Below are 19,504 nucleotides of genomic sequence, written 5' to 3' on the forward strand. Positions count from 1 at the left end.
GCCTTAGTCAACCACTGGCTGGGCAGACTATTTCTTGGGTGTATGAAATGAGGAAGGCACAAGGAGTGGTGAGAAAGCAAGAGGTGCATGTGAAGGAGGCTAACTCGAAAACAGCATTGTGTCCTTTCAGTCCTGCTGCTAGCCAAGAGATCAGCCATTTTCCTGCCAAGAATGGTGTGCACTCTCTCCAAGGGGGTGATGCAAGGCTAGGAAAGGGAAATGACCCTTGTTGGTACAGATTGGTTGTAGGCGAGTGATGATTTGGAGTGGGGTGGGGGAATTGTTTATGGTGCAGTTGGTAGGAAATGGCTTTTGTAGATGCATTCACTGACCTTGGCCACAGGTCCAAGGGCAGGAAGCTTCTTCGGGCACTGGAGCCAGGTAATGGGGCAACACTGCTGGAAGTGATGGCCTCTGATCTGGTCCTGTGGGTAGAGGACCTCTTGTAGTGTTGACCCCCTGCACAAAGAGTGCTACTTGCAAAACCCTGGATAGCCTTTCCCTGGCTTGAGCTATTGTTTGTGCATCATTTACTTTTTTATATATATATATATATATATATATATATATAAAAAAAAATATAAAAAAAGGTGCAGAAGGCAGTTCAGCTTGAAATTTATTTTTATTCACAAGGCAGTTGCACACCAAGGGCTAAAAAAAAGCCTTTTGAAATTTCCCATTTTAGAAGGCAGCTCCCCTTTAAGGGGCTGATTGCTAGCCAAAATGACAGGCTTGCTTTAAGATCATGCTGTTCTTGCTTCAGGGATACTACATTCAGCAGGAGATTCAGTAGTACTGGCCAAATGGTTGCTGGTAAGTTTAGCACTGCTGGTGCTGCCTCCCACACTCTGAATTCAGGTGGCTGCTAACTGCAGCCCATGGTGGGACAACTGGTTTGCGGTATACTGGAAGTTCTAGGCCTCAATTCTTATCTGCACACTTAAATGCAATGGCAATTTTTGTATAAAGCATGCTTGTGTGAAGGACTATGATCGTGAGCAGTGAAAGGGCATATAAATCTCCATATGTAATCCCATGTGCTTAAGTACAGTATAGGATAGCTGTCACATTTTATAACCCAACTGTTCTAACATTACTGCATTTGGCTACAAATACTAAATTGGAAACGGATTTCAGTTTGGCTATCTTTAAAGATTATACTGGCTAAGCCATTTCACTGAAGTCATTTCATTGAGGATATGACCCTTTAAGTTTTACTCCTTGTATTTGACACTATTTAAAATAGTTAAATACAGAAGTTTAAGAAAACCAGGTTGAAAAACATGTTACAACTCCTGAAAATTTATTATGCAGGAACAATATGTTGCATACAAGATTATTTTAAATTTCAAAGAAACATTAAAAACAAAAACAAGCCAGCTCAACATTTTATATTTAGCATGTTGCCAGTATTTACATAAAATGCCTCTAGGGAAAAACTGCAAGCTTAAAGTTTGGAAAATAGTGCTGCTCCTACTGAGAAACTGCTACTTGCAACCTGAGAAGTGTGGTTGTGTTGACAATTGATTCACTCAGCTGATAGCAATGAGCCTCCATCAATAAGCACTTGGCATAATTTAGTCCATCTCAAATGGGGCATGCTAGACTAGAACATTCAATGCCACCTGGGTACTGAATGTTCTGTCCCAGACAAATGTTAATTGGCATTAAGGATTAAGATAGATGCCAAGCTCCTAGGAATCCCCCCAGTACATTTTTAAATCCCCTCCTTTCAAGATTAGTACTTTACAGCAAGTAATCAAGGAGCATTCCAACATAGTTGTGAAATTGCCTTTTGCCATTACACTTAAGGAAATAAAACTGAAATTTGAACTATTGTGTACAACAGCAATGGTTGATGCCTGGGGAGGGGGACAGGTAGGTGCTGGAATACAGATGTTAACAAATCACTAACAAGCACTAACTGTACATTTAGCTGGTAAATATAGAAATGTACACAATTACAGAAATACATATCCAAGCTCATTGGTTTTGATGCCAATGTTCATCTCTAGATGTATCATCATCACTTCTTCTGACCTTCTGGGGTTCCATAGTAGAGCCTAGCGTTGGATTTTCACCTAATGTCACTTTCTCAGCTATGCTGCAGGAATCATCCTGTAACATTCGCCTCAAAATACCAAGCTTTGGACCAAAGCGAGACTGTATACTTCTCTTTATGCCATCAGCAATACCAGCATCACAGTCAAATAACACTTTTACAAATTCCAAGTATGCCCTGTTTAAAAAAGAATGACAGCCAAGTTTACAAATCACATTCTTTGAAAATAAAATTCTTTGCACTGCATTTAACTATATACTCAAGTACACAATGGTCTATTGGAAGGTATAGTGCAGTGGTTCTTGCACCACTAGATTTAGTGCTGCCATTTCTAACCAATGGCAAAATCTGCTCCAGAAAAACCAGTGCAACTCTGCTTACTTGAGCTACCCAGCTGCTTGCAATACATTCACCACTTTGAAGAGGGGTAGAAATAATAAATATCTGGCATGTTAGTACTCACTTCAAGAAACAGGATCCCCTCATAGGTAATTCAAGGCATTTATATGTGGAAGCAGCTGTTGAAATTTACATCAGAAACTAGTTATAACCCACAGTCTTGATTCATTAAATTTCAAATTAAACAGTTGAAAGTAGTCAGACAACATTCCCATAGGGTCCTCTAGAAGGCCTGCTCCCAAACCACAGACATTAAAATGGAAGCACAGGCAAGTATAGCTGTCCAACACCACAGCAGCATTATTGATCATGGCACCAAGGAGCCCTAATAAAATTGAAGTCAATGGGAAAGTTCAGGTGGCAGCAGCAGTCATACCCAATATGCAGGAAGATGGCAGCAGTCCCAGATCACTAGGTTTTCCTCAAGCATCCTTGGCAGCTTCAATTACATCCTCAGGTCACAAGTGGAGCTGTTCATTGATGCTAGTGTGCAGCACCATTCACAACTCCACCAAGAAACACCCATACCAGCCTTCAATAGGACCTGGACATCCAGGCTTTGGCTGACAAGTCATATTTGCACCATGTATAAAAGGGCAGTGACCCACCAGGAAAAAAAGCCAACCACCTCCTGACCTGTAACAGCACTGCCATCACTGGAACCCCCCACCATCACTAAAACTGGATCAGCCATGGTTATGAGGACAGGGCAGAGGTAGGGAACTTGGCCATAAGTGGCTCTGGCCTCTATCTACAAGGTTCAAAGAGTGTGAAGGAATAATCACCTGGATGGATGCAGCCACAACACCAAGATGCTCAACACCATCTGGAACAATGAACTCTCCTGCCATCATTGTTGACAATTCATAGCACTCAATTGGTCTACAGAGACAGCCATGACAAAACCCCAGTGAAGAGCTTTGGGAACCATAGGTCCAAAGTCACCCATTCCTTCCAAGCAGGTCTGTCATACTCATGCTATATCTTGTAACTATTCTCACTAGAGGTGGAAATAGAGTTGGAAATCATACACTGGCATTTTTAACTCCAATACAAAGTCCCACAGACCGGGACAGGAAGGGAGGAGACAAATTCAGCAAGAGCACAAGGCAGATTTTAAAAACCACAAGTGGCTGCAAATCACTCTGGACTCCAATATACTGTTGAAAAAATGCATAATTTCTCTACTACTTCATCCACTACTTTGCATCCTGCATGTGCTAACTTTTCAGCTAAATTGGTCAGTAGTCTACTTCCCCTTTTCCATACCACTTGAAGCCCACTATTGGGACCCCCAACCTCTACATTAAATTTGCATATGCCAAGATTGCACAATCTGCAATAGAAGCCCATGTCAAAATTGAAAAGTTAAGCACTGGCATTGGAGATGCTTAGCTAGATTTGAATCCTTATATACTATTTACAATGGCCCCAGACTCCAAATGCCACAGGCCTTAATCCAACAGCAGCATCCAGCTTGCCTCAATGAATTATTTCCCATCTTGTAGGTCAGAAGTTACACTGATTAATTCTGTCAAAGGAATAGGCTGTTGCACTACATCTGATCAAGGACTAATGTTAATTTTGTACACTGGCCGCTACAGACCCAAGACCATTATGCAAGTGTAACCTAGTATTTCATTCCTGCATATGCTGAAAAAAAAAAAAAGTCTAGTTTTCTTTCCACTGTCAGCACTCCCAACCCCCTTTTGAACTAGAAGTTAGTCAGTGGTCTTTCCTACACAGTTTAGATTGGCTTGGATCATTGGCCCAGTAACAACCAAAGACCAAGGCATGCCAAAATATTTACTAGTGCAGAGAAAACCACATTCAAGAATCCTGCAAGCTTTACATTTCTGTGTAGATATAGCAACTAATTATAAAGGCAAGTTACTTTGTGCTGTAGTTGAGACTATGACAAGTTTATTTGTATGGTGATTGAGCTGCAAAGTGCAGGACCACAATCATGCAATGCAAGGAGTTGCAAGCTTAACACTACCTCTTTCTCCAAGAAAATTTAAAGGCATAATGGTGACTTACAACATACTCCACATATCAGCAAGATGGCCAATTGAAATGGTAAGAGGCAGTGTATAAATAAGCCTCTGCAATAGAATCTCATTACTGATTTGGTGTTTGCAACAAGAATGTTCAGATGCTGCTACTCCAATTCCATTCAACTTAAAGCTCTTTCTAGTGTGCAATATGGTGTCATAACCCTCAATCTTGGAAGAGCAACCTTAAGTGGTGGATTTTTATACTTCCTGTACTAGCCATCCTTGCAATGTTGCCAATTTCAGTTTTGCACTATAGAATTTCCTCTGCCAACACCACTCAAATCCTTTTCCACAGAAGCTTGACAGCTAAAACAGGAAATTTCCAACTATAATTTTGGGCTTAAAGATAAATTTGTTTCTCTATAGCCTTTGTACAGTCTACTTTGAATGAAGTGGAGACTGAAGGCTAAGCAAGAGAAAACCACAATACACTGCTCACTTCAAATTCAGCCCAAACTGCCCATGGGTGGCTACTTTAAAGACAGCTGGTACAGCCAGTACAAAAATCCATCACAACTGCAAAGGGTTGCTCCTCCAAAGACTTCTGTACACCCAGAACTTAATTCTGCTTTGAACTATGCTATACTGATCAGGAAGGCTCAACAATGGCATTGGGTGAGAAATGAGAATGAATAGTGCACCAACATTCATCACCATGGATCAGTACAAGAATTCACAAAAGGTACATTACACTTGTACAATTCTGTAACAGCTTAAATTTACTGTAACATTAGTAGGAAACATTCTCATTCCTCCTTTACTGCAGAGAGCACACTTCAAATTGGCTATCAATACAACCACTGTGGTTCATACTTACTGCTTGAAGTCACTGGCAAAGAATCTAGAAAATAATCAACTAGCTGCAATACAGGCTTGCTGCCCTTGCAACAAAGCAAAGCTGATGGATCATGGTAGATGTGCAATACAGGGGACTAGAGCACTTCATGAAGTTGGCAATAGTTAATCACCTCAGTAATACATCCATGACATGTGGGTACATGCCTCTACTGCATCAGCTGTGGCTCAGTGGTTAGCACTCAGTCAGAAGATTGTAGGTTCAAGTCCCACACCAGGAACAAGCACAAATCTAGGCTGACGCTCCAGTGCAGTGGGAGTGCTGCACTCGGAGGTGCCATCTTTTGGATAAGACATGAAACAGAGGCCCCATCTGCTCAGGTAAAAAAAAGATCCATGGCATGATTTTGAAGAGCAGGGGAGTTATTCCTGGTGTCCTGGCCAATATTTATCCCTCAATCAACATAGCAAAAGATTCTGGTATTATCACATTGCTGTTTGTGAGCTTGCTGTGTAAATTGGCTGCCATATTACAATAGTAACTGCACTCCAAAAGTACTTCATTGGCTGTAAAGCACTCGAGACATCTGGTGGTTGTGAAAAGGTGCTATATAAAGCCTTTAGTTTTTAAAATTCCATACTTGGTTGCCGCTACTTATCTAGCCAAAAGTCATGCCATTTATTAAACAGCTCAAGATTCACTGCAGTTCCAAGCTCAGAAAGAGGGTGCATCATTTAAGGAACACTGGAGCATTCCAGACAGCCAGTTTTACTGTTCACTCCTGTTAACAATCAGTCTTCACACACCACCCCCCCCCCCCCCCCAAATAAAATAGGCAGAATTAAGCAATTTAAAACAGCATAGGAGTTTTAGAAATTCAAATTACACTACAAGGAATATACTGCAATTGAAAGCTCAACATGCCAAGTACTCATCAAAAAAACTGAAATGCCAACTAGAACAATGGGACAAATCTTCAGGTTGATTTAGAATATGCAAACTTAGATTCAAATTCCATCAAAGCTGAATTCATTGGCTCATAAATCAAGTTTGTCATTTCAATTGAGCATTTTTGCAGTCATTGCTGCTTTGCAGTATTTGCCTCAGCTCATTATCTGCTGGAAAGCAGCTGGTTGTCTTTAAAGAGTGTTGAATTTATTCAAAATTAAAGTCCCCCCAATGCAATGGCAGAGCTCCAACTCTTGCACATGGATTATTGGGCATTTAAAAACTGCTGGCATTGTCCAGTAGTTTTGTTGCTGCAGAGTACAGGCAATAGCTGTCCTATACTAGTATTCTGCAATTTCAGTCCACCACCAGCCACCTATGCAATAAAATCTAGGCAATTCCTCACTCAAACTGACCAAATTCCAGGAAGCCACAGCAGCTGGGTAACAACCCCCAATGCACTGCTGATAGGTTGGCCAATGAGGCACTGTCCAGCTCCTTTGGAAATCAAGTCCATATTCATTGCATGTGCTGGCAACTTGTTCCAGAGGTTGACAATTGAGACATACCCTCCAGCATCTAAACTAGTTCTGTTTGAAACTTAATGCTGTGTCCTAGTCCATCTGGTTTGGTTTGAAGAGCCTATGCATCAAACTAGTGGCCTTCCTCTGAACCTTTTCCAAGGCTTCCATCACCCACCATGTAAAGAAACCAAAATTGGACACTGTTTTAGCAGTTATAATGTATTGTGACAGTTTTGTAGACAAGAGCTTTGTTCAAATTGCCTCCATTTTTGTATGAATGGCAAAATACTGCAGATGCTGAAAACACAGGCCAGGCAGTATCTGAGAAACTTAATGTTTCAGGTCTGACCTTGTCAGAACTGGAAAATGTTAGATGCAACAGTTTAAGTAGAGGCAGGGGAGAAGAGGAAAGAGTAAGGGAATGTCAGAGATAAGTGGAAGGCAGGAGTGATTAAAGTGATAAGTAAAAGGCAAAAATGGGGTGGTAATACAACAAAAAGTTGGGTCTAGGACTTGTAATGCCAACAGCAGAATCATTACCAACACCTGCTGTCCAAAAGTGAGCAGTGGTTAATGATCTGAAAGTGAATGCAATGGAGTCCAGAAGGCTGTAATGTGCCTAATTGAATGGTGCTGTTTGTTGAGCATCATTGGAATAGTGTAGGAGGCCGAGGACAGAAAGGTCAGAATTAAAATGACAAGCAACCAGAATCTTAGGGTCATGCTTGTGGACTAGAGTTGTTCAAAGTGATCATCCAATCTGTTTGATCTCCCCAATGTAGGCGACCATATCATGAGCAGCAAACACAGTATATTAAAAGTACAAGTAAATTGCTGTTTCATTGGGAAGGTGAGGTTTCTGGACTCAACAATTTCAAATCATAGCCACTGCTCCTATATTTTTGGACAACAGGTGCTGGTAATGGCTCTGCTGTTATTTACAGCTCCTCCTGGAGACCCATTTCCACCTAATTTTGCCTTGCACTCATCCTTTTGTCATTTATCACTCCTGCCTTACTCCCCCACCCTTTCCTTACTTAAACCCTGCTACAACTACAAAAGTCAGACTTGAAATTTTAACTTTCCACAGATGCTGCCAGACTTGGAGCATTGTCTATATTTGTATGACCTGGTTGTGAAAGCATCCTAGTTAAAAAATCATTGCTTTAAGGATACAGCATTACCTAATGTTAATATTGCTGATGCAAATAGAGAGAGATTACATTTCTCAATTCCTAATTCATGAAGGGCACTATTAAAATAATTTGTTAGTGGACAAACTTTAGATTGTACAGGATACTGGGGCTGACTAGTAATCCAATTTTTACATGCCATATCACTAGTCTTCCAGGATTGACTAGTATAGTTTTGCTAGATTTTGTTCAAAATGGGACAAACTGGTATCACTATTATACACATTGGCTTTCAGCAATCAAATGTCAGAGTTTCCTATTCCCTATAAAGTCATGGACAGTACAGAACAATCAAAAGGGTTAATGTAATCCTGGGCGGGGGGGGGGGTGGATGTTATTACAGCTAATCAAAGCCCTTAGGAGCACAGCTGGCGCACTGCCGTCATTGGTGCACCTATTGGCCTTGCAGTGTAGGTTTACTAGAATTATTTGTACTCCAAGGGTTAAAGGAGAGATTACACAAACTAGGGTTGTATTCATGGGATTTAGAAAGTTAAGGAATGATTTGATTGAAGTTTAAAATATTAAGGGGAACTGAGGGTAGACGAGAAGCTATTTTTGCTGTGGGGGAGCATAGCCTACAAGTTAGCTAGAGCTAGATCTTTCAGGAGGGAAATTAGGAAACACTTCTACAGTTTGGCATTCTCTGCAAATGGCAGTTGATGCTAGATCAGTTGTCAGATGGATAGATGTTAACTAAAGCAATTAAGGGATATGGGGCAAATGGCAGTTGATGCTAGATCAGTTGTCAGGTGGATAGATTTGTTAACAAACAATTAAGGGATATGGGACAAAGGCAGGTATATGGAGTTAGGTCACACCTTCAGTAAGATCATGGCTGGAGGGGCTAACTGGCCAACTATTCAGTTAAGCTAGAACATGTGTTCAGTATAGACCCCACTCCCTTTACAGAACTGAAGGTCAGTGATTGAATCCTTTTACTGAAGGCTTCTTTCAGCCTGTATCTGAATTTTTAAAATTAAAACAGCAGCCTTTTTACACTTTGTGCCATTCTCTTGTTTTCTATTAATTCCTTTAGACAGTATGCCTGACTAGGACCAGTAAAATGTTTGGCATCAAATAAAATATAAGCCTGTCAAAACCAATTGTGAAACAGCTTTAAAAATCAGCATGCAATACTAAAAGGCTGATTAAGTACAGTGCAGAAAAAAGGCAGGTGTAACTGCAAGACAATTCAGTACAATCTTACATAATCCAAGCATTACAGCTTTCTTGCATACCTTAATAGCAAGTGTAACAAATTTTAAAAATCCAAGCCAGACAACCCAATGTGTACTTACCCATTTAATAGCATATGTAGATCAATCATTTCTGCAAAAGCATCTACATTGTTATTTGCTACAGCACAGATGTCATGCTTCTGGTAACAAGCCTCTTGCAGTTCAGAAAGGATCTCTTGTATTGCAGGACATCTGCAAATACTGCAGCTGAATCTGGATTTAATACCAATAGCATTACACTTCAGGAAATCCTTGATAAATTGCTTTCCCTAGAAGGGGGGGAAAGTGCACTTTACCAAACAAACTAATGCACCACTTAATTATTATGGCAAAGTTGACCTCACCCACTAAAGAGGCTATGCCAAGCTCAAATCAATTGCCATTGAGTGTTTCTGCTAATTGCACCCATTTGCAGGTCTGGAGGCTCTTGATCAAGCTGGGTTTTGGGTGCAAGGGCAATAGGCACCTTTTAAAATGTTAATAAATTAAGAAACTAACTACTGTACACCAATATAACAAATGGTAGAGTTTAAAAATTTAAAATCAGGTGGGGACTAGGTTGATTAAAAATGCTTTGTGATAACCTAGTTGTATTAAAGCTGCAACAGGTTACCACTCCAATCAAGGAATATTAGTGTAACTTTGAATTTGATTTGTTGATTCATGAAAGATTTTACATTTGATATGCAAGTGAGCAAACTAGTACAATTTGTGGTGCACACCCAAAGCAGAAACCTTGGCCTTTATGTTGGGAAGCTAAATCCAGTACCCCTAAATTTGACATGCTGAAGACCCACTTCAATTGCACACATGGGTGCACCAAATCTCCAAAAGTGCAAGTTAGCAGCAGCTACATTCCCAAAAAAAGCCAAGGTGGTATCAACCCCATTTGGAGACAGCAAGCACAAGCTGCACTCAATGTTCCCTCTAACTGTGTGCAGTCCCTTTAAATTTGCTGCCCAGCCACACGTGCGCAGTATCGTCCAGCAACAGCCGGTGAGCGGCTGGTGCTGGACCTCCTGATTGATGTGGCTGTGCCGTGCAGCTTGGGAATGTTGCCATTTAGAGAATTACATTCAAACAGAATGAGAACCAGTTGTCAGAAGCTAAATGTTTAACATGCCTATATTTTTTACAACATCTGGGGGGAAAAGGGAAATCAGTCTTAATTTCCCTATCACTCCTACATCAAGAAATCAGTAAGTACAACAAGCTCACATCCATGATCCTCCAGGCAGCAAGTTAGATTTCAGCCATGTCATCACAGATGAACATACCCATCTAAGCACTAATCACTTTCCCATAGAGGCAGGAAAGGATATGAAAGATGACATCCAGGATGTTCCTGTACTTCATACTACCAAGTTTCTGCCAATCTTGCTGCAAGCTAGGGACAGTGTGTCAACAGATTAAAGACAGGACATGCAAAAATCTACAAGGTTACCCCACTGCTGTTGAATCACATCAAAAATCAATTTTGCAAATGTCTCCTTGCAGATGTTCCAGTTCTCAAAGTCAAGGTTGACAATTGTGACTTCACCCAGCTACACTGCTGCCAATATCTAGATACTCATCCTTACAACCATCATTTATAAAGCAGCTTTAATGCAATAAAAAGGTCCTGAAACACTAGTGTTAAAATTTGACACCAAACCACACAAGCTGATTAGGACAGATGACCAAAAGCTTGGTCAAAAAGGCAGGTTTTAAGGAGTGTTAATAGGAGAGGGGGTAGAGAAGCAGAGATTTAAGGAGGAAATCTCAGTGTAGGGCCTAGGCAGCTGAATGCACAGCCACCAATGGAGGAGTGATTAAAATTGGAGATTGCAAGAGGCTAGAATTGGAGAAGCATAGAAGCCACAAAGGGTTGTAAGAGTTGAGATAGGAGGGGCAAGGCTATGGAGGGATTTGAAAACAAAGTGAATTTTAAAATTCATGAGTTGCTGGACCAGGAACCAAAATAGGTCAGTGAACACAGGGATGATGGGCAAAGGCAAGAGTTAGGTGCAAGTTAGGATATGGGCAAAGTTTTGGATGAGCTCAAGTTTAAGTAGGGTGGAAGCTGTGAGGCCAGCCAGGAACACATGAGTCTAGAGGGAACAAGGTATGGATGAAGGGTTCAGCAGTAGAGGTGCCAAGGCAGGGGAGGAGTCAGGCAATATTATGCAAGTGGCAGTAGGTGGTCTTGGAACAGATGTGGTTGGAAGCTCATCTTGGCATCAAGATATCAGGGTTGTGAATGGTCTGGTTCAACCTCAACAGCGAGAGGATGGAGTTGGTGCCTAGGGAACAGTTTGCAGCAGGGACCAATGACAATTGCTTTGGTCTTTCCAATATTTGAGGAAATTTCTAGTACTGGATGGCAGACAAGCAGTGTGACAAATCCCTCCATGGCTTAATTTACCCTTAAGGAAGCATTTGTATCTAAACTCACTTTGCTACCCCTCAAAGTTATGACATTGGTCTCATGCCACACCCACCAAGCCAAACTTTTGCTTGCTCACTGTCCATCTTTGTTACATGTAAAGGTGTTCTGAGTGTTTATATAACTGCAAGGTATTTGCTTTTCATTGCTTTTGGAGAAACTAATGAAAATCTGGTTAAGAGCTACACACTTTAAATCTAACCTAGTCAAAATTTCTGCCTTGATTATAAATACTAGAAAACATGAACACTTGAGTAATTTAAAAATCAATCTATTGAATCTATACAACGGTGAAGAGCAGCTGCTCATGCTGGGAACAGCCATTTTAAATTGTATGAAGTTATACATGTTTTGTTTGATTGACATTTGATTCAAGATGTGGCTTGATCCTTTAGCTTAAAATTAACACCCATTTAAAAGTTCAATTTGTATTAAAATTTTGATTGTGGCAGTACTATATGCCAGTGATGTAGCTGGACCACCTCATGCCTATGTGGCAGAGATATGTCCAGGTTAAGCTTCAAGAGGCATAAAGTTTATGTAGCACAAACATCAGATACACAATTACAACAACCCAAAAAGATTACATTAGAGCAGGATTATAAAAATTTATAAGATAATAGGAAACTTCACTACTTGGTTATTGTTAGAAGGGTTAAAGAAACAATTCCAAAAGTAGAGTCCTTTTTCCACAGATAAAGGGGAAAAAGATTGTAGTCCTGCCATTTTTGATCAACCTTCATATGCAAGAATAGCACCAGAGCATTTACATGTATATCCATCTTGACAAGATGCTGGATTTATACACAAGTGACAGGCAGGAAGCCCTAACGTGTTCCATATAGTAGTGATACCTTATGCATAATGATATTTCCTGCCCACCCAGAATCTTGACAATATAAACCCAAGAAAATTAGGGGACAAAATTTGGAAAATTCTTCTGGTTCCTTTAGAAATATAGAAGATAGGAGCAGGAGCAGGCCATTCGGCCCCTTGAGCCTGCTCTGCCATTCAATGCGATCATGGCCGATCAGCCAAATTCAGTACCCGGTCCCTGCTTTCTCCCCATACCCCTTTAGCTTTGAGAAATATATCCAACTCCTTGAATATATTTAATGAATTGGCCTCTATTGCCTTGTGGTAGAGAATTCCACAGGTTCACCACTCTGGGTGAAGAAATAACTCCTCATTTGTCCTAAATGGCCTACCCTTTATCCAGACTGTGACCGCTGGTTCTGGACTCTGACCATCGGGAACATCCTTCTTGCATCTAGTCTGTCTAGTCCTGTTAGAATGTTATAAGTTTCGATGAGATTCCCTCATTCTTCTAAACTCCAGCAAGTAGAAGCCCAATTGACAATCTCTCCTCATAAGTCATTCCTGCCATCCCATGTATCAGCCTGGTGAATCTTCACTGAACTCCTTCCATGGCAAGAACATCCTTCCTCAGATAAGCGACCAAAACTGCACACAATACTCAAGATGTGGTCTCACCAAGGCCCTGTACAACTGCAGCAAGACATGCTTGTTCCTGTACTCAAACCCTCTCACTACAAAGGTCAACATACCATTTGCTTTCTTAACCACCTGCTGCACCTGCATGCTTACCTTCAGCAACTGGTGCACAAGGGCACCCAGGTCTCGTTGCATTTCCTTCTCCCAATCTATTGCCATTCAAATAATCTGCCTTCCTGTTTTTGGTACCAAAGTGGATAACCTCATTTATCCACGTTATATTGCATCTGCTATGCTTCTGCCCAATCACCCAACCTGTCCAAATCATCCTGGAGTTTCTCAGCATCCTCCTCACAGCACACACACCCACCCAGCTTTGTCATCCTGGTCTAGATCATTAATATAGATTGTGAATAGCTGAGGTCCAAGGACCGATCCCTGCGGTACCCCAGTCACTGCCTGCCACTCGGAAAGTGACCCGTTTATTCCAACTCTGCTTTGTCTGCCAACCAGTTCTCTATCCAAGTCAATACCTTGCCCCCAATCCCATGTGCCTTAACTTTACACACTAATCCCCTATGCAGGACCTTATCGAAAGCCTCCCGAAAGTCCAAATACACCACATCCACTGGTTCGCCTTTATTTTACCAGTTACATCCTCAAAATTCCAGTAGATGATTTACCCTTTGTAAATCCATATCGACTGTCCGATCTGGTCACTGTTTTCCAAGTGCTCTGCTATTACATCTTTTATAATGGACTCTAGCATTTTCCCCACTACCAACATCAGGCTTACCGGTCTGTAATTCCCCATTTTCTCCCTACCACCTTTTCTGAATAGTGGGGTAACATTAGCTACCCTCCAATCCATGGGTACTGTTCCAGATTCCATCGAATGTTGGAAGATGATCAGCAATGCATCTACTATTTCTAGGGCCACTTCCTTAAGTACCTAGGATGTAGAGTATCAGGTCCTGGGGATTTATCAGCCTTCAATCCATCAATTTCCTTAACACCATTTCCCTACAAACTGATTTCTTTCAGTTCCTCCCTTTCAGACTCTATGTTCCCCAACATCTCTGGGAGGTTATTTGTGTCCTCCTTTGACCAATTATAAATAGATATATTTTGGTTCTGCCATTTCTTTGTTCCCCATTATAAATTCCCCTGATTCTGACTGCAAGGGACCTACACTTGACTTCAATCTTTTTCTCTTCACATCTATAAAAGCTTAGGTAATTGAAACTGCTCCAAGAGATCACTGACTGATTACAGGATGCCTACCTCTTCCAAAGGTGACCTCTACTTTCCAGGAATAGGTTAATCTCTTGAAGGAACACAGTAGTGTTCACTGCACAAGCTGGCAACCTATTCTACAGGTCCACCCCTATTCCAACCTAGTTCTGCCCTTGCAAGTGTGACCCTGGTCCTCTAACCTAGAGTTAGGAAATAATTGGTCCATAAACAATCTAGTTCCATGATTTTATCTGCTTGTCAAATAGGCTAAGCTTTTTTAAAATTGACTCACCAACCTGGGTAATTGCAACAGGGAATTAATGCACCCTTTACAAAGCTTCAATAGCCCCTGCCACAAGGATACCAAGTGGACAGTATTCCACCAGATGCCTAGAAAATCATTTCATAGTTTGGCTATGCAATTTTTCCATAAACTCCCAAGACTCAAAACCAAGTCTTTGTGGGCATTCTGAAGTTCTTTATATACACACACGGTTTTCTTCCTTCCAGTGAAAGGTACAGTCAGTCCCTGAAGTTAATCCATAGGAAAGGTGTTGGACTAAAGGCTTATTTGGGTGCAAACATTATATGCCAATCTCTAGCTGAAGTGCATGAGCACTTATTTTTCCATTTTGCACACAACCATTTAATAGTCTGCACAGGGCCAATTGACAACACCTCAGAACCAGTCAGTCAATGGGAATATTTCTTCTGGTAAATGGGCAAAGTTAAGTGAGTGGGCAAGAACATGACAATGGAATATAATGGAGAAGTGTGAAGTTATCCACTTGGATGGAAATAGAAAAGCAAAATATTTTTAAATAAATAGAGAAACTGGGAAATGCTGGTATTGAGACCTGGGTGTTCTTGTACACAGTCAACATGCAGGTACAGCAAGCAATTAGGAAAGCAAATGGTATGTTAGCCTTTATTACAAAGGATTTGAGTAAAAGAAATTTTACTACAGTTGTACAAGGCCTTGGTGAGACCACACCTGGAGTACTGTGTAGAGTTCTGGTCTTACCCAAGGAGATATATTTGCCTTAGGGGCAGTGCAAAGGTTCACTAGACTGATGGGATTATTCTATGAGGAGAAATTGAGTAGACTAGGCCTATATTCAAGTTCAGATGAATGAGAGGTGATCTCAGTCAAACAAAATTCTTTACAGGGTAGATGCTGAGGAGATGTTTCCCCTGGCTGGGGAGTCTACAACTAGGTCAATCTCATAAGGAGTCAGCATTTAGGACTGAGGGAGAAATCGTCACTCAAAAGGGTTGTGAATCTTTGCATTCTCTACCATAGAGCACTGTTGATGCTCATTGAGAATTTGCAAGACTGACCAATCGATTTTTGGCTATCTAAGGGATGTAGCATAGTGTGGAGCCGAGGTAGATCAGCCATGACCTTATTGAATGGCTGAGCAACCCCAAAAGCCTGCACCGACTCCTATTTCATAGAGTACAAGGTGGACTAGCAGCATGTACCATGTTATTGAAATTAGCATAGTCATTGAACTACTGCTTCAGTTCACTTCCTTGTACCATAAATCCAAACACTTGCAAGTTGTAATATTCCTCCTAAAAAGCCCAATCATAATAGGGCTAACTTGGTTCAACTGGACCCTGTCCCAAAAAAAAAAAAAAAGTTAAAGATCATGCCATCTGCATTAAGGAAATCACAATCTTAAAATTTGAACAAAGTTTTAAAAATAGCCATTACCTGGGAGTAAAAATTTCCTGCATTCTGAAGAAAGAGTCTGCAGATATCATACAAGTTATGTAGTTCACAGGTGCTGTTTTCCAAACATTCAAAAGCATCACATCCCACATCTGGAGCATTGTGCAAGCAGTTATTTATTTCAACTGATGGAAATAGAAAGCATATTAGTTGCTAAATTATTTGAAGAGTAATAGTACAAGTCTCAATGGTAGGATGCCAAAAGGTGCATTTTGTACAAATAAGCAACTTATAGAAAGACCTGAACTGCAGATAGTGTGATTACCAAGTCATTTTTAATCAAGTTTTTTAATCTCCCATACAAACATTTGAATTTGTATCTTCCAGGACAACATACGTCAAAGATAGTTATGTAAATCTAGACATTGTTAGATCACAACTAGGAAGTACTTGACTTCAGCATCGGTAACGTTAAGTGGTGTCTACCGAAACATACAAATATTAATTGAGTTAATTTGTGCCACAAACGAGCGACACTAATCAGGCCGGTTCAGCCTCAAATCAGCAGAGCCATCATGCGGGTATAGGAATGTGATATAACAACAGAAAATGCTGGAAAAACTCAGCAAGTCAGGCAACATCCGTGGAGAGAAATTTGAGTTGACGTTTCGGGTTTGACCCTTCTTCAAAACTGGAGAGAAAAGGAATGTGATTATCACGCCACTGTATGCAACAAGTCTTCTCATATTTAATGAGAAAATGGAATAAAGAGTTTACTGAAGTTAAGGAAGCACTCTAAATAGAGAAATAGGCTCACGATGTTAAGCGCTAAATAGTAAAATGAAATGAAAGGCGGGCAGGCAAAGGAGAAAACGGCGAGGAGAGGACAGAAGAGGGGGGGGGGGGAGGGGGGAGAAACAGGACAATTACAAGTAAACCAGATTTTCCTAAACCTGCAGAAACACTGGAGCACTGACGCAAAAGTGGTAGCGCCGATTAAGTAGATTGTCTAGCCCACCATTCAGCGTCCTCTCCCCCTCTTAACCCACGTTAGTCGTCCTCTCCAGCAGCCCGAGCTTTCTCCCTCCTGCTCTACCCCCAGGAGCTCACCTGCACGCTGCGCGCATAGTCGCTCCTTCCCCTGGGCAGCGCTCCCGCCGCCGGAACGTCTCTCCTCGACCGACTCAGTCACATCCGTAAGCTCGCCAGCAACGACCTGAAATCGGAGAAGTAAGAGCAGCAGCGAAAGACAACCCTCCATCTCCACGGCAAGGCTGGCAACCTCTGAACGCCTTGAAGCGGCAGCAGGTTAAGATTAGGCTTCTTTAATAAAAAAAAATTGTTTTAAATCACGTGAGGAAAGGTGGGAGGGGGACTCGAAATAGAGCGAGGAAGAGAGAAGGCGAAATCACCGCTAGAGACACTAGCAGCAAATCCCAGCCAGGAACAACTGTCGCTTAGATTGGCGGCCAAGGTGAGTTGTTTTATACCTTTAAAAAAATCAGCGTCATCAACAGAACAATCACATTTACACGTGCCCCCCGGAATTTTATGCCTTTTCTAAATGATCCCGAAGGATGACACTGGCTTGCATGCCTTTTCAGGAATGTTATGCCTCTTTTAATTAAGACCCTTAAGGGAATACTGGGTTGCCCCAGTGTCATCAACAAAAAAGATATAACAAAATACCCCCTTTTAAGAGGGGCACAGCTAATTAACACCCAAAGCAAAATATAAAGGAAACTTATCAAATTAATAATATGATTTTCTGTATTGACTATGCGCGCCAGGCCCTGCGGTGCCCACTCAGGAATTTTATGAGGTGCAACTGCGATGTATTTTGTTTTTCTCTTTTCTCGATTTCAATTGAAACCTTTTAGCTTCACTCCGCCTGTCGAAACAATAGCCCGTGTTTACATGTACACCTAACTTGTATGAAACTGAATAAACGAAGATTTTGGGACAGCCCTTGGGGTAAAGCAGTCCCTGGATCCACGGTCGGTTTCTTTGTTTTTTTTGATCAAGCCTCTGTGAAGCGCTTTGGGACATTCCCCCCTCTCTGTTATACAAAATTGAGTACATCTCTCACCATTACTGTTATGCTCATAAAGTATTTTCCTCGCGTTGGAAGGTCTGAATATACAAGCTGGAGAATCTGTGATTGCGTTGAGATAATTACTAGCAAATCCCAACCTTAAAATAATGCGTTAAGATTAAATAATTTTGGGGACAGATGAGTGACCAAGATCGTGTTTGTTTATATGAATTATTTTGATAGAATTCATTGGGTGTGAAACACATTGAGATGCTCCGAGGATAGGCTGAGGTGCTATAGAAATGCAAGTTCTTCTTTATAGAAACCAGCATTCATTAGCGAGATGAAAACTTTACCACTACCATATATAAAAAAATCTTATGCATGGCTTTTATTTCCGGCCCACAAACGTTACTTCCTGTCACACTTTATGTTAACACTCATAATACAAACTTGCAATATAAACAATTACCATGGGATTCTGTATACAAATCTATATATATAAATCGGTACTTCTGTCATTCTGTCTGTCTATCTGTCTGTCTGTCTATCTGTCTGTCATCGCGTGTGCTTATGGGTATGCACTCGAAAGTTACAGGGCGTACCTACGCGCGCGTTACCTCCAAAGAAAGCTTACGCTTCCCAGACGGTTTTAAGCGTATTTACGTTTCGGCCAGGCTAAAATCCCGCCCGCGGTATCCCAAAAACCTTCAACGTTCCGCTCATTAGCATCTCATTATCCGCTCATTAGCGACAGAGTGACCGCGAGCTCGACCAATCGTACGCCGGGTTGCTGGCGTGTGCCGCCGGGCCAATCGGTGCGCGTGTGGCCGGGCTTTATCGTTCTGAACCGAGGTAAGTCGCCGCCATCTTGATTCCAAACTTTTCCTTTCTTTTTCCCGCTTTCTGCGTCTTAAAAAAAAACGTTGCTTTTAAAACACATATTGTTTTTTAAAAAAATGATTTAGAAAGTAATTAACTTATCTAATCTCATTAATTTTCCTACCTTTCCCCTTTTTCCAGGTAGGCCTAGAAGCCTCGGCGTCTCCTCCGCACCCACGCCCGAGCTAGGCACCTCCCGGCCCCACTCGAAGGCTGGAGGGCCGAGCCTCAGCCCAGCGCCGCTAGGGTGCGCGCGCAGCAGGAGCTGAGACGTCTCTCTCTGCCGGGGCTTGCTGAGCGTCCAGCGTTACCCTGGCAACGGGCGCAATCGGCGGTCTTCACCTCGGGGGGAGGGGGGGCGGGCCGCGACCCTCGGGGGGGGGGGGCCGCGACCCTCAGGGGGGGGCCGCGACCCTCAGGGGGGGGCCGCAACCCTCGGGGGGGGGGCCGCGCGCGCAGCAGGAGCAGCTGAGACGCGGCGTCTCTCTGGCTTGGTCAGCGTCACGGTTGCCCTGGCAACCGGGCCCGCCGGCCGAGAGAGACGCCGCGTCTCAGCTCCTGCTGCGCGCGCAA

General features: G+C 42.0%; 1 protein-coding gene across 1 annotated transcript; it reads right to left on the reverse strand.

Annotated features, from left to right (window-relative positions):
- Positions 1 to 1,286: 1,286 nt before the first annotated feature.
- On the reverse strand, positions 1,287 to 18,548 carry LOC147123088 (stanniocalcin-like). Its single transcript, XM_085965860.1, has 4 exons — positions 17,125 to 18,548; positions 16,057 to 16,199; positions 9,281 to 9,489; positions 1,287 to 2,239 (listed from the first exon to the last, which is right to left on the reverse strand). The coding sequence occupies exons 1-4, from the start codon at positions 17,273 to 17,275 to the stop codon at positions 1,984 to 1,986; spliced, it is 759 nt and encodes a 252-aa protein (XP_085821986.1). The 5' UTR covers positions 17,276 to 18,548; the 3' UTR covers positions 1,287 to 1,983.
- Between the last annotated feature and the right edge of the window lie 956 nt (positions 18,549 to 19,504).

The sequence above is a fragment of the Somniosus microcephalus genome, chromosome 2 (assembly GCF_052327205.1).
Source record: "Somniosus microcephalus isolate GS21.2 chromosome 2, FLI_Smic_1.0, whole genome shotgun sequence".
NCBI classification, from domain to species: domain Eukaryota; kingdom Metazoa; phylum Chordata; class Chondrichthyes; order Squaliformes; family Somniosidae; genus Somniosus; species Somniosus microcephalus.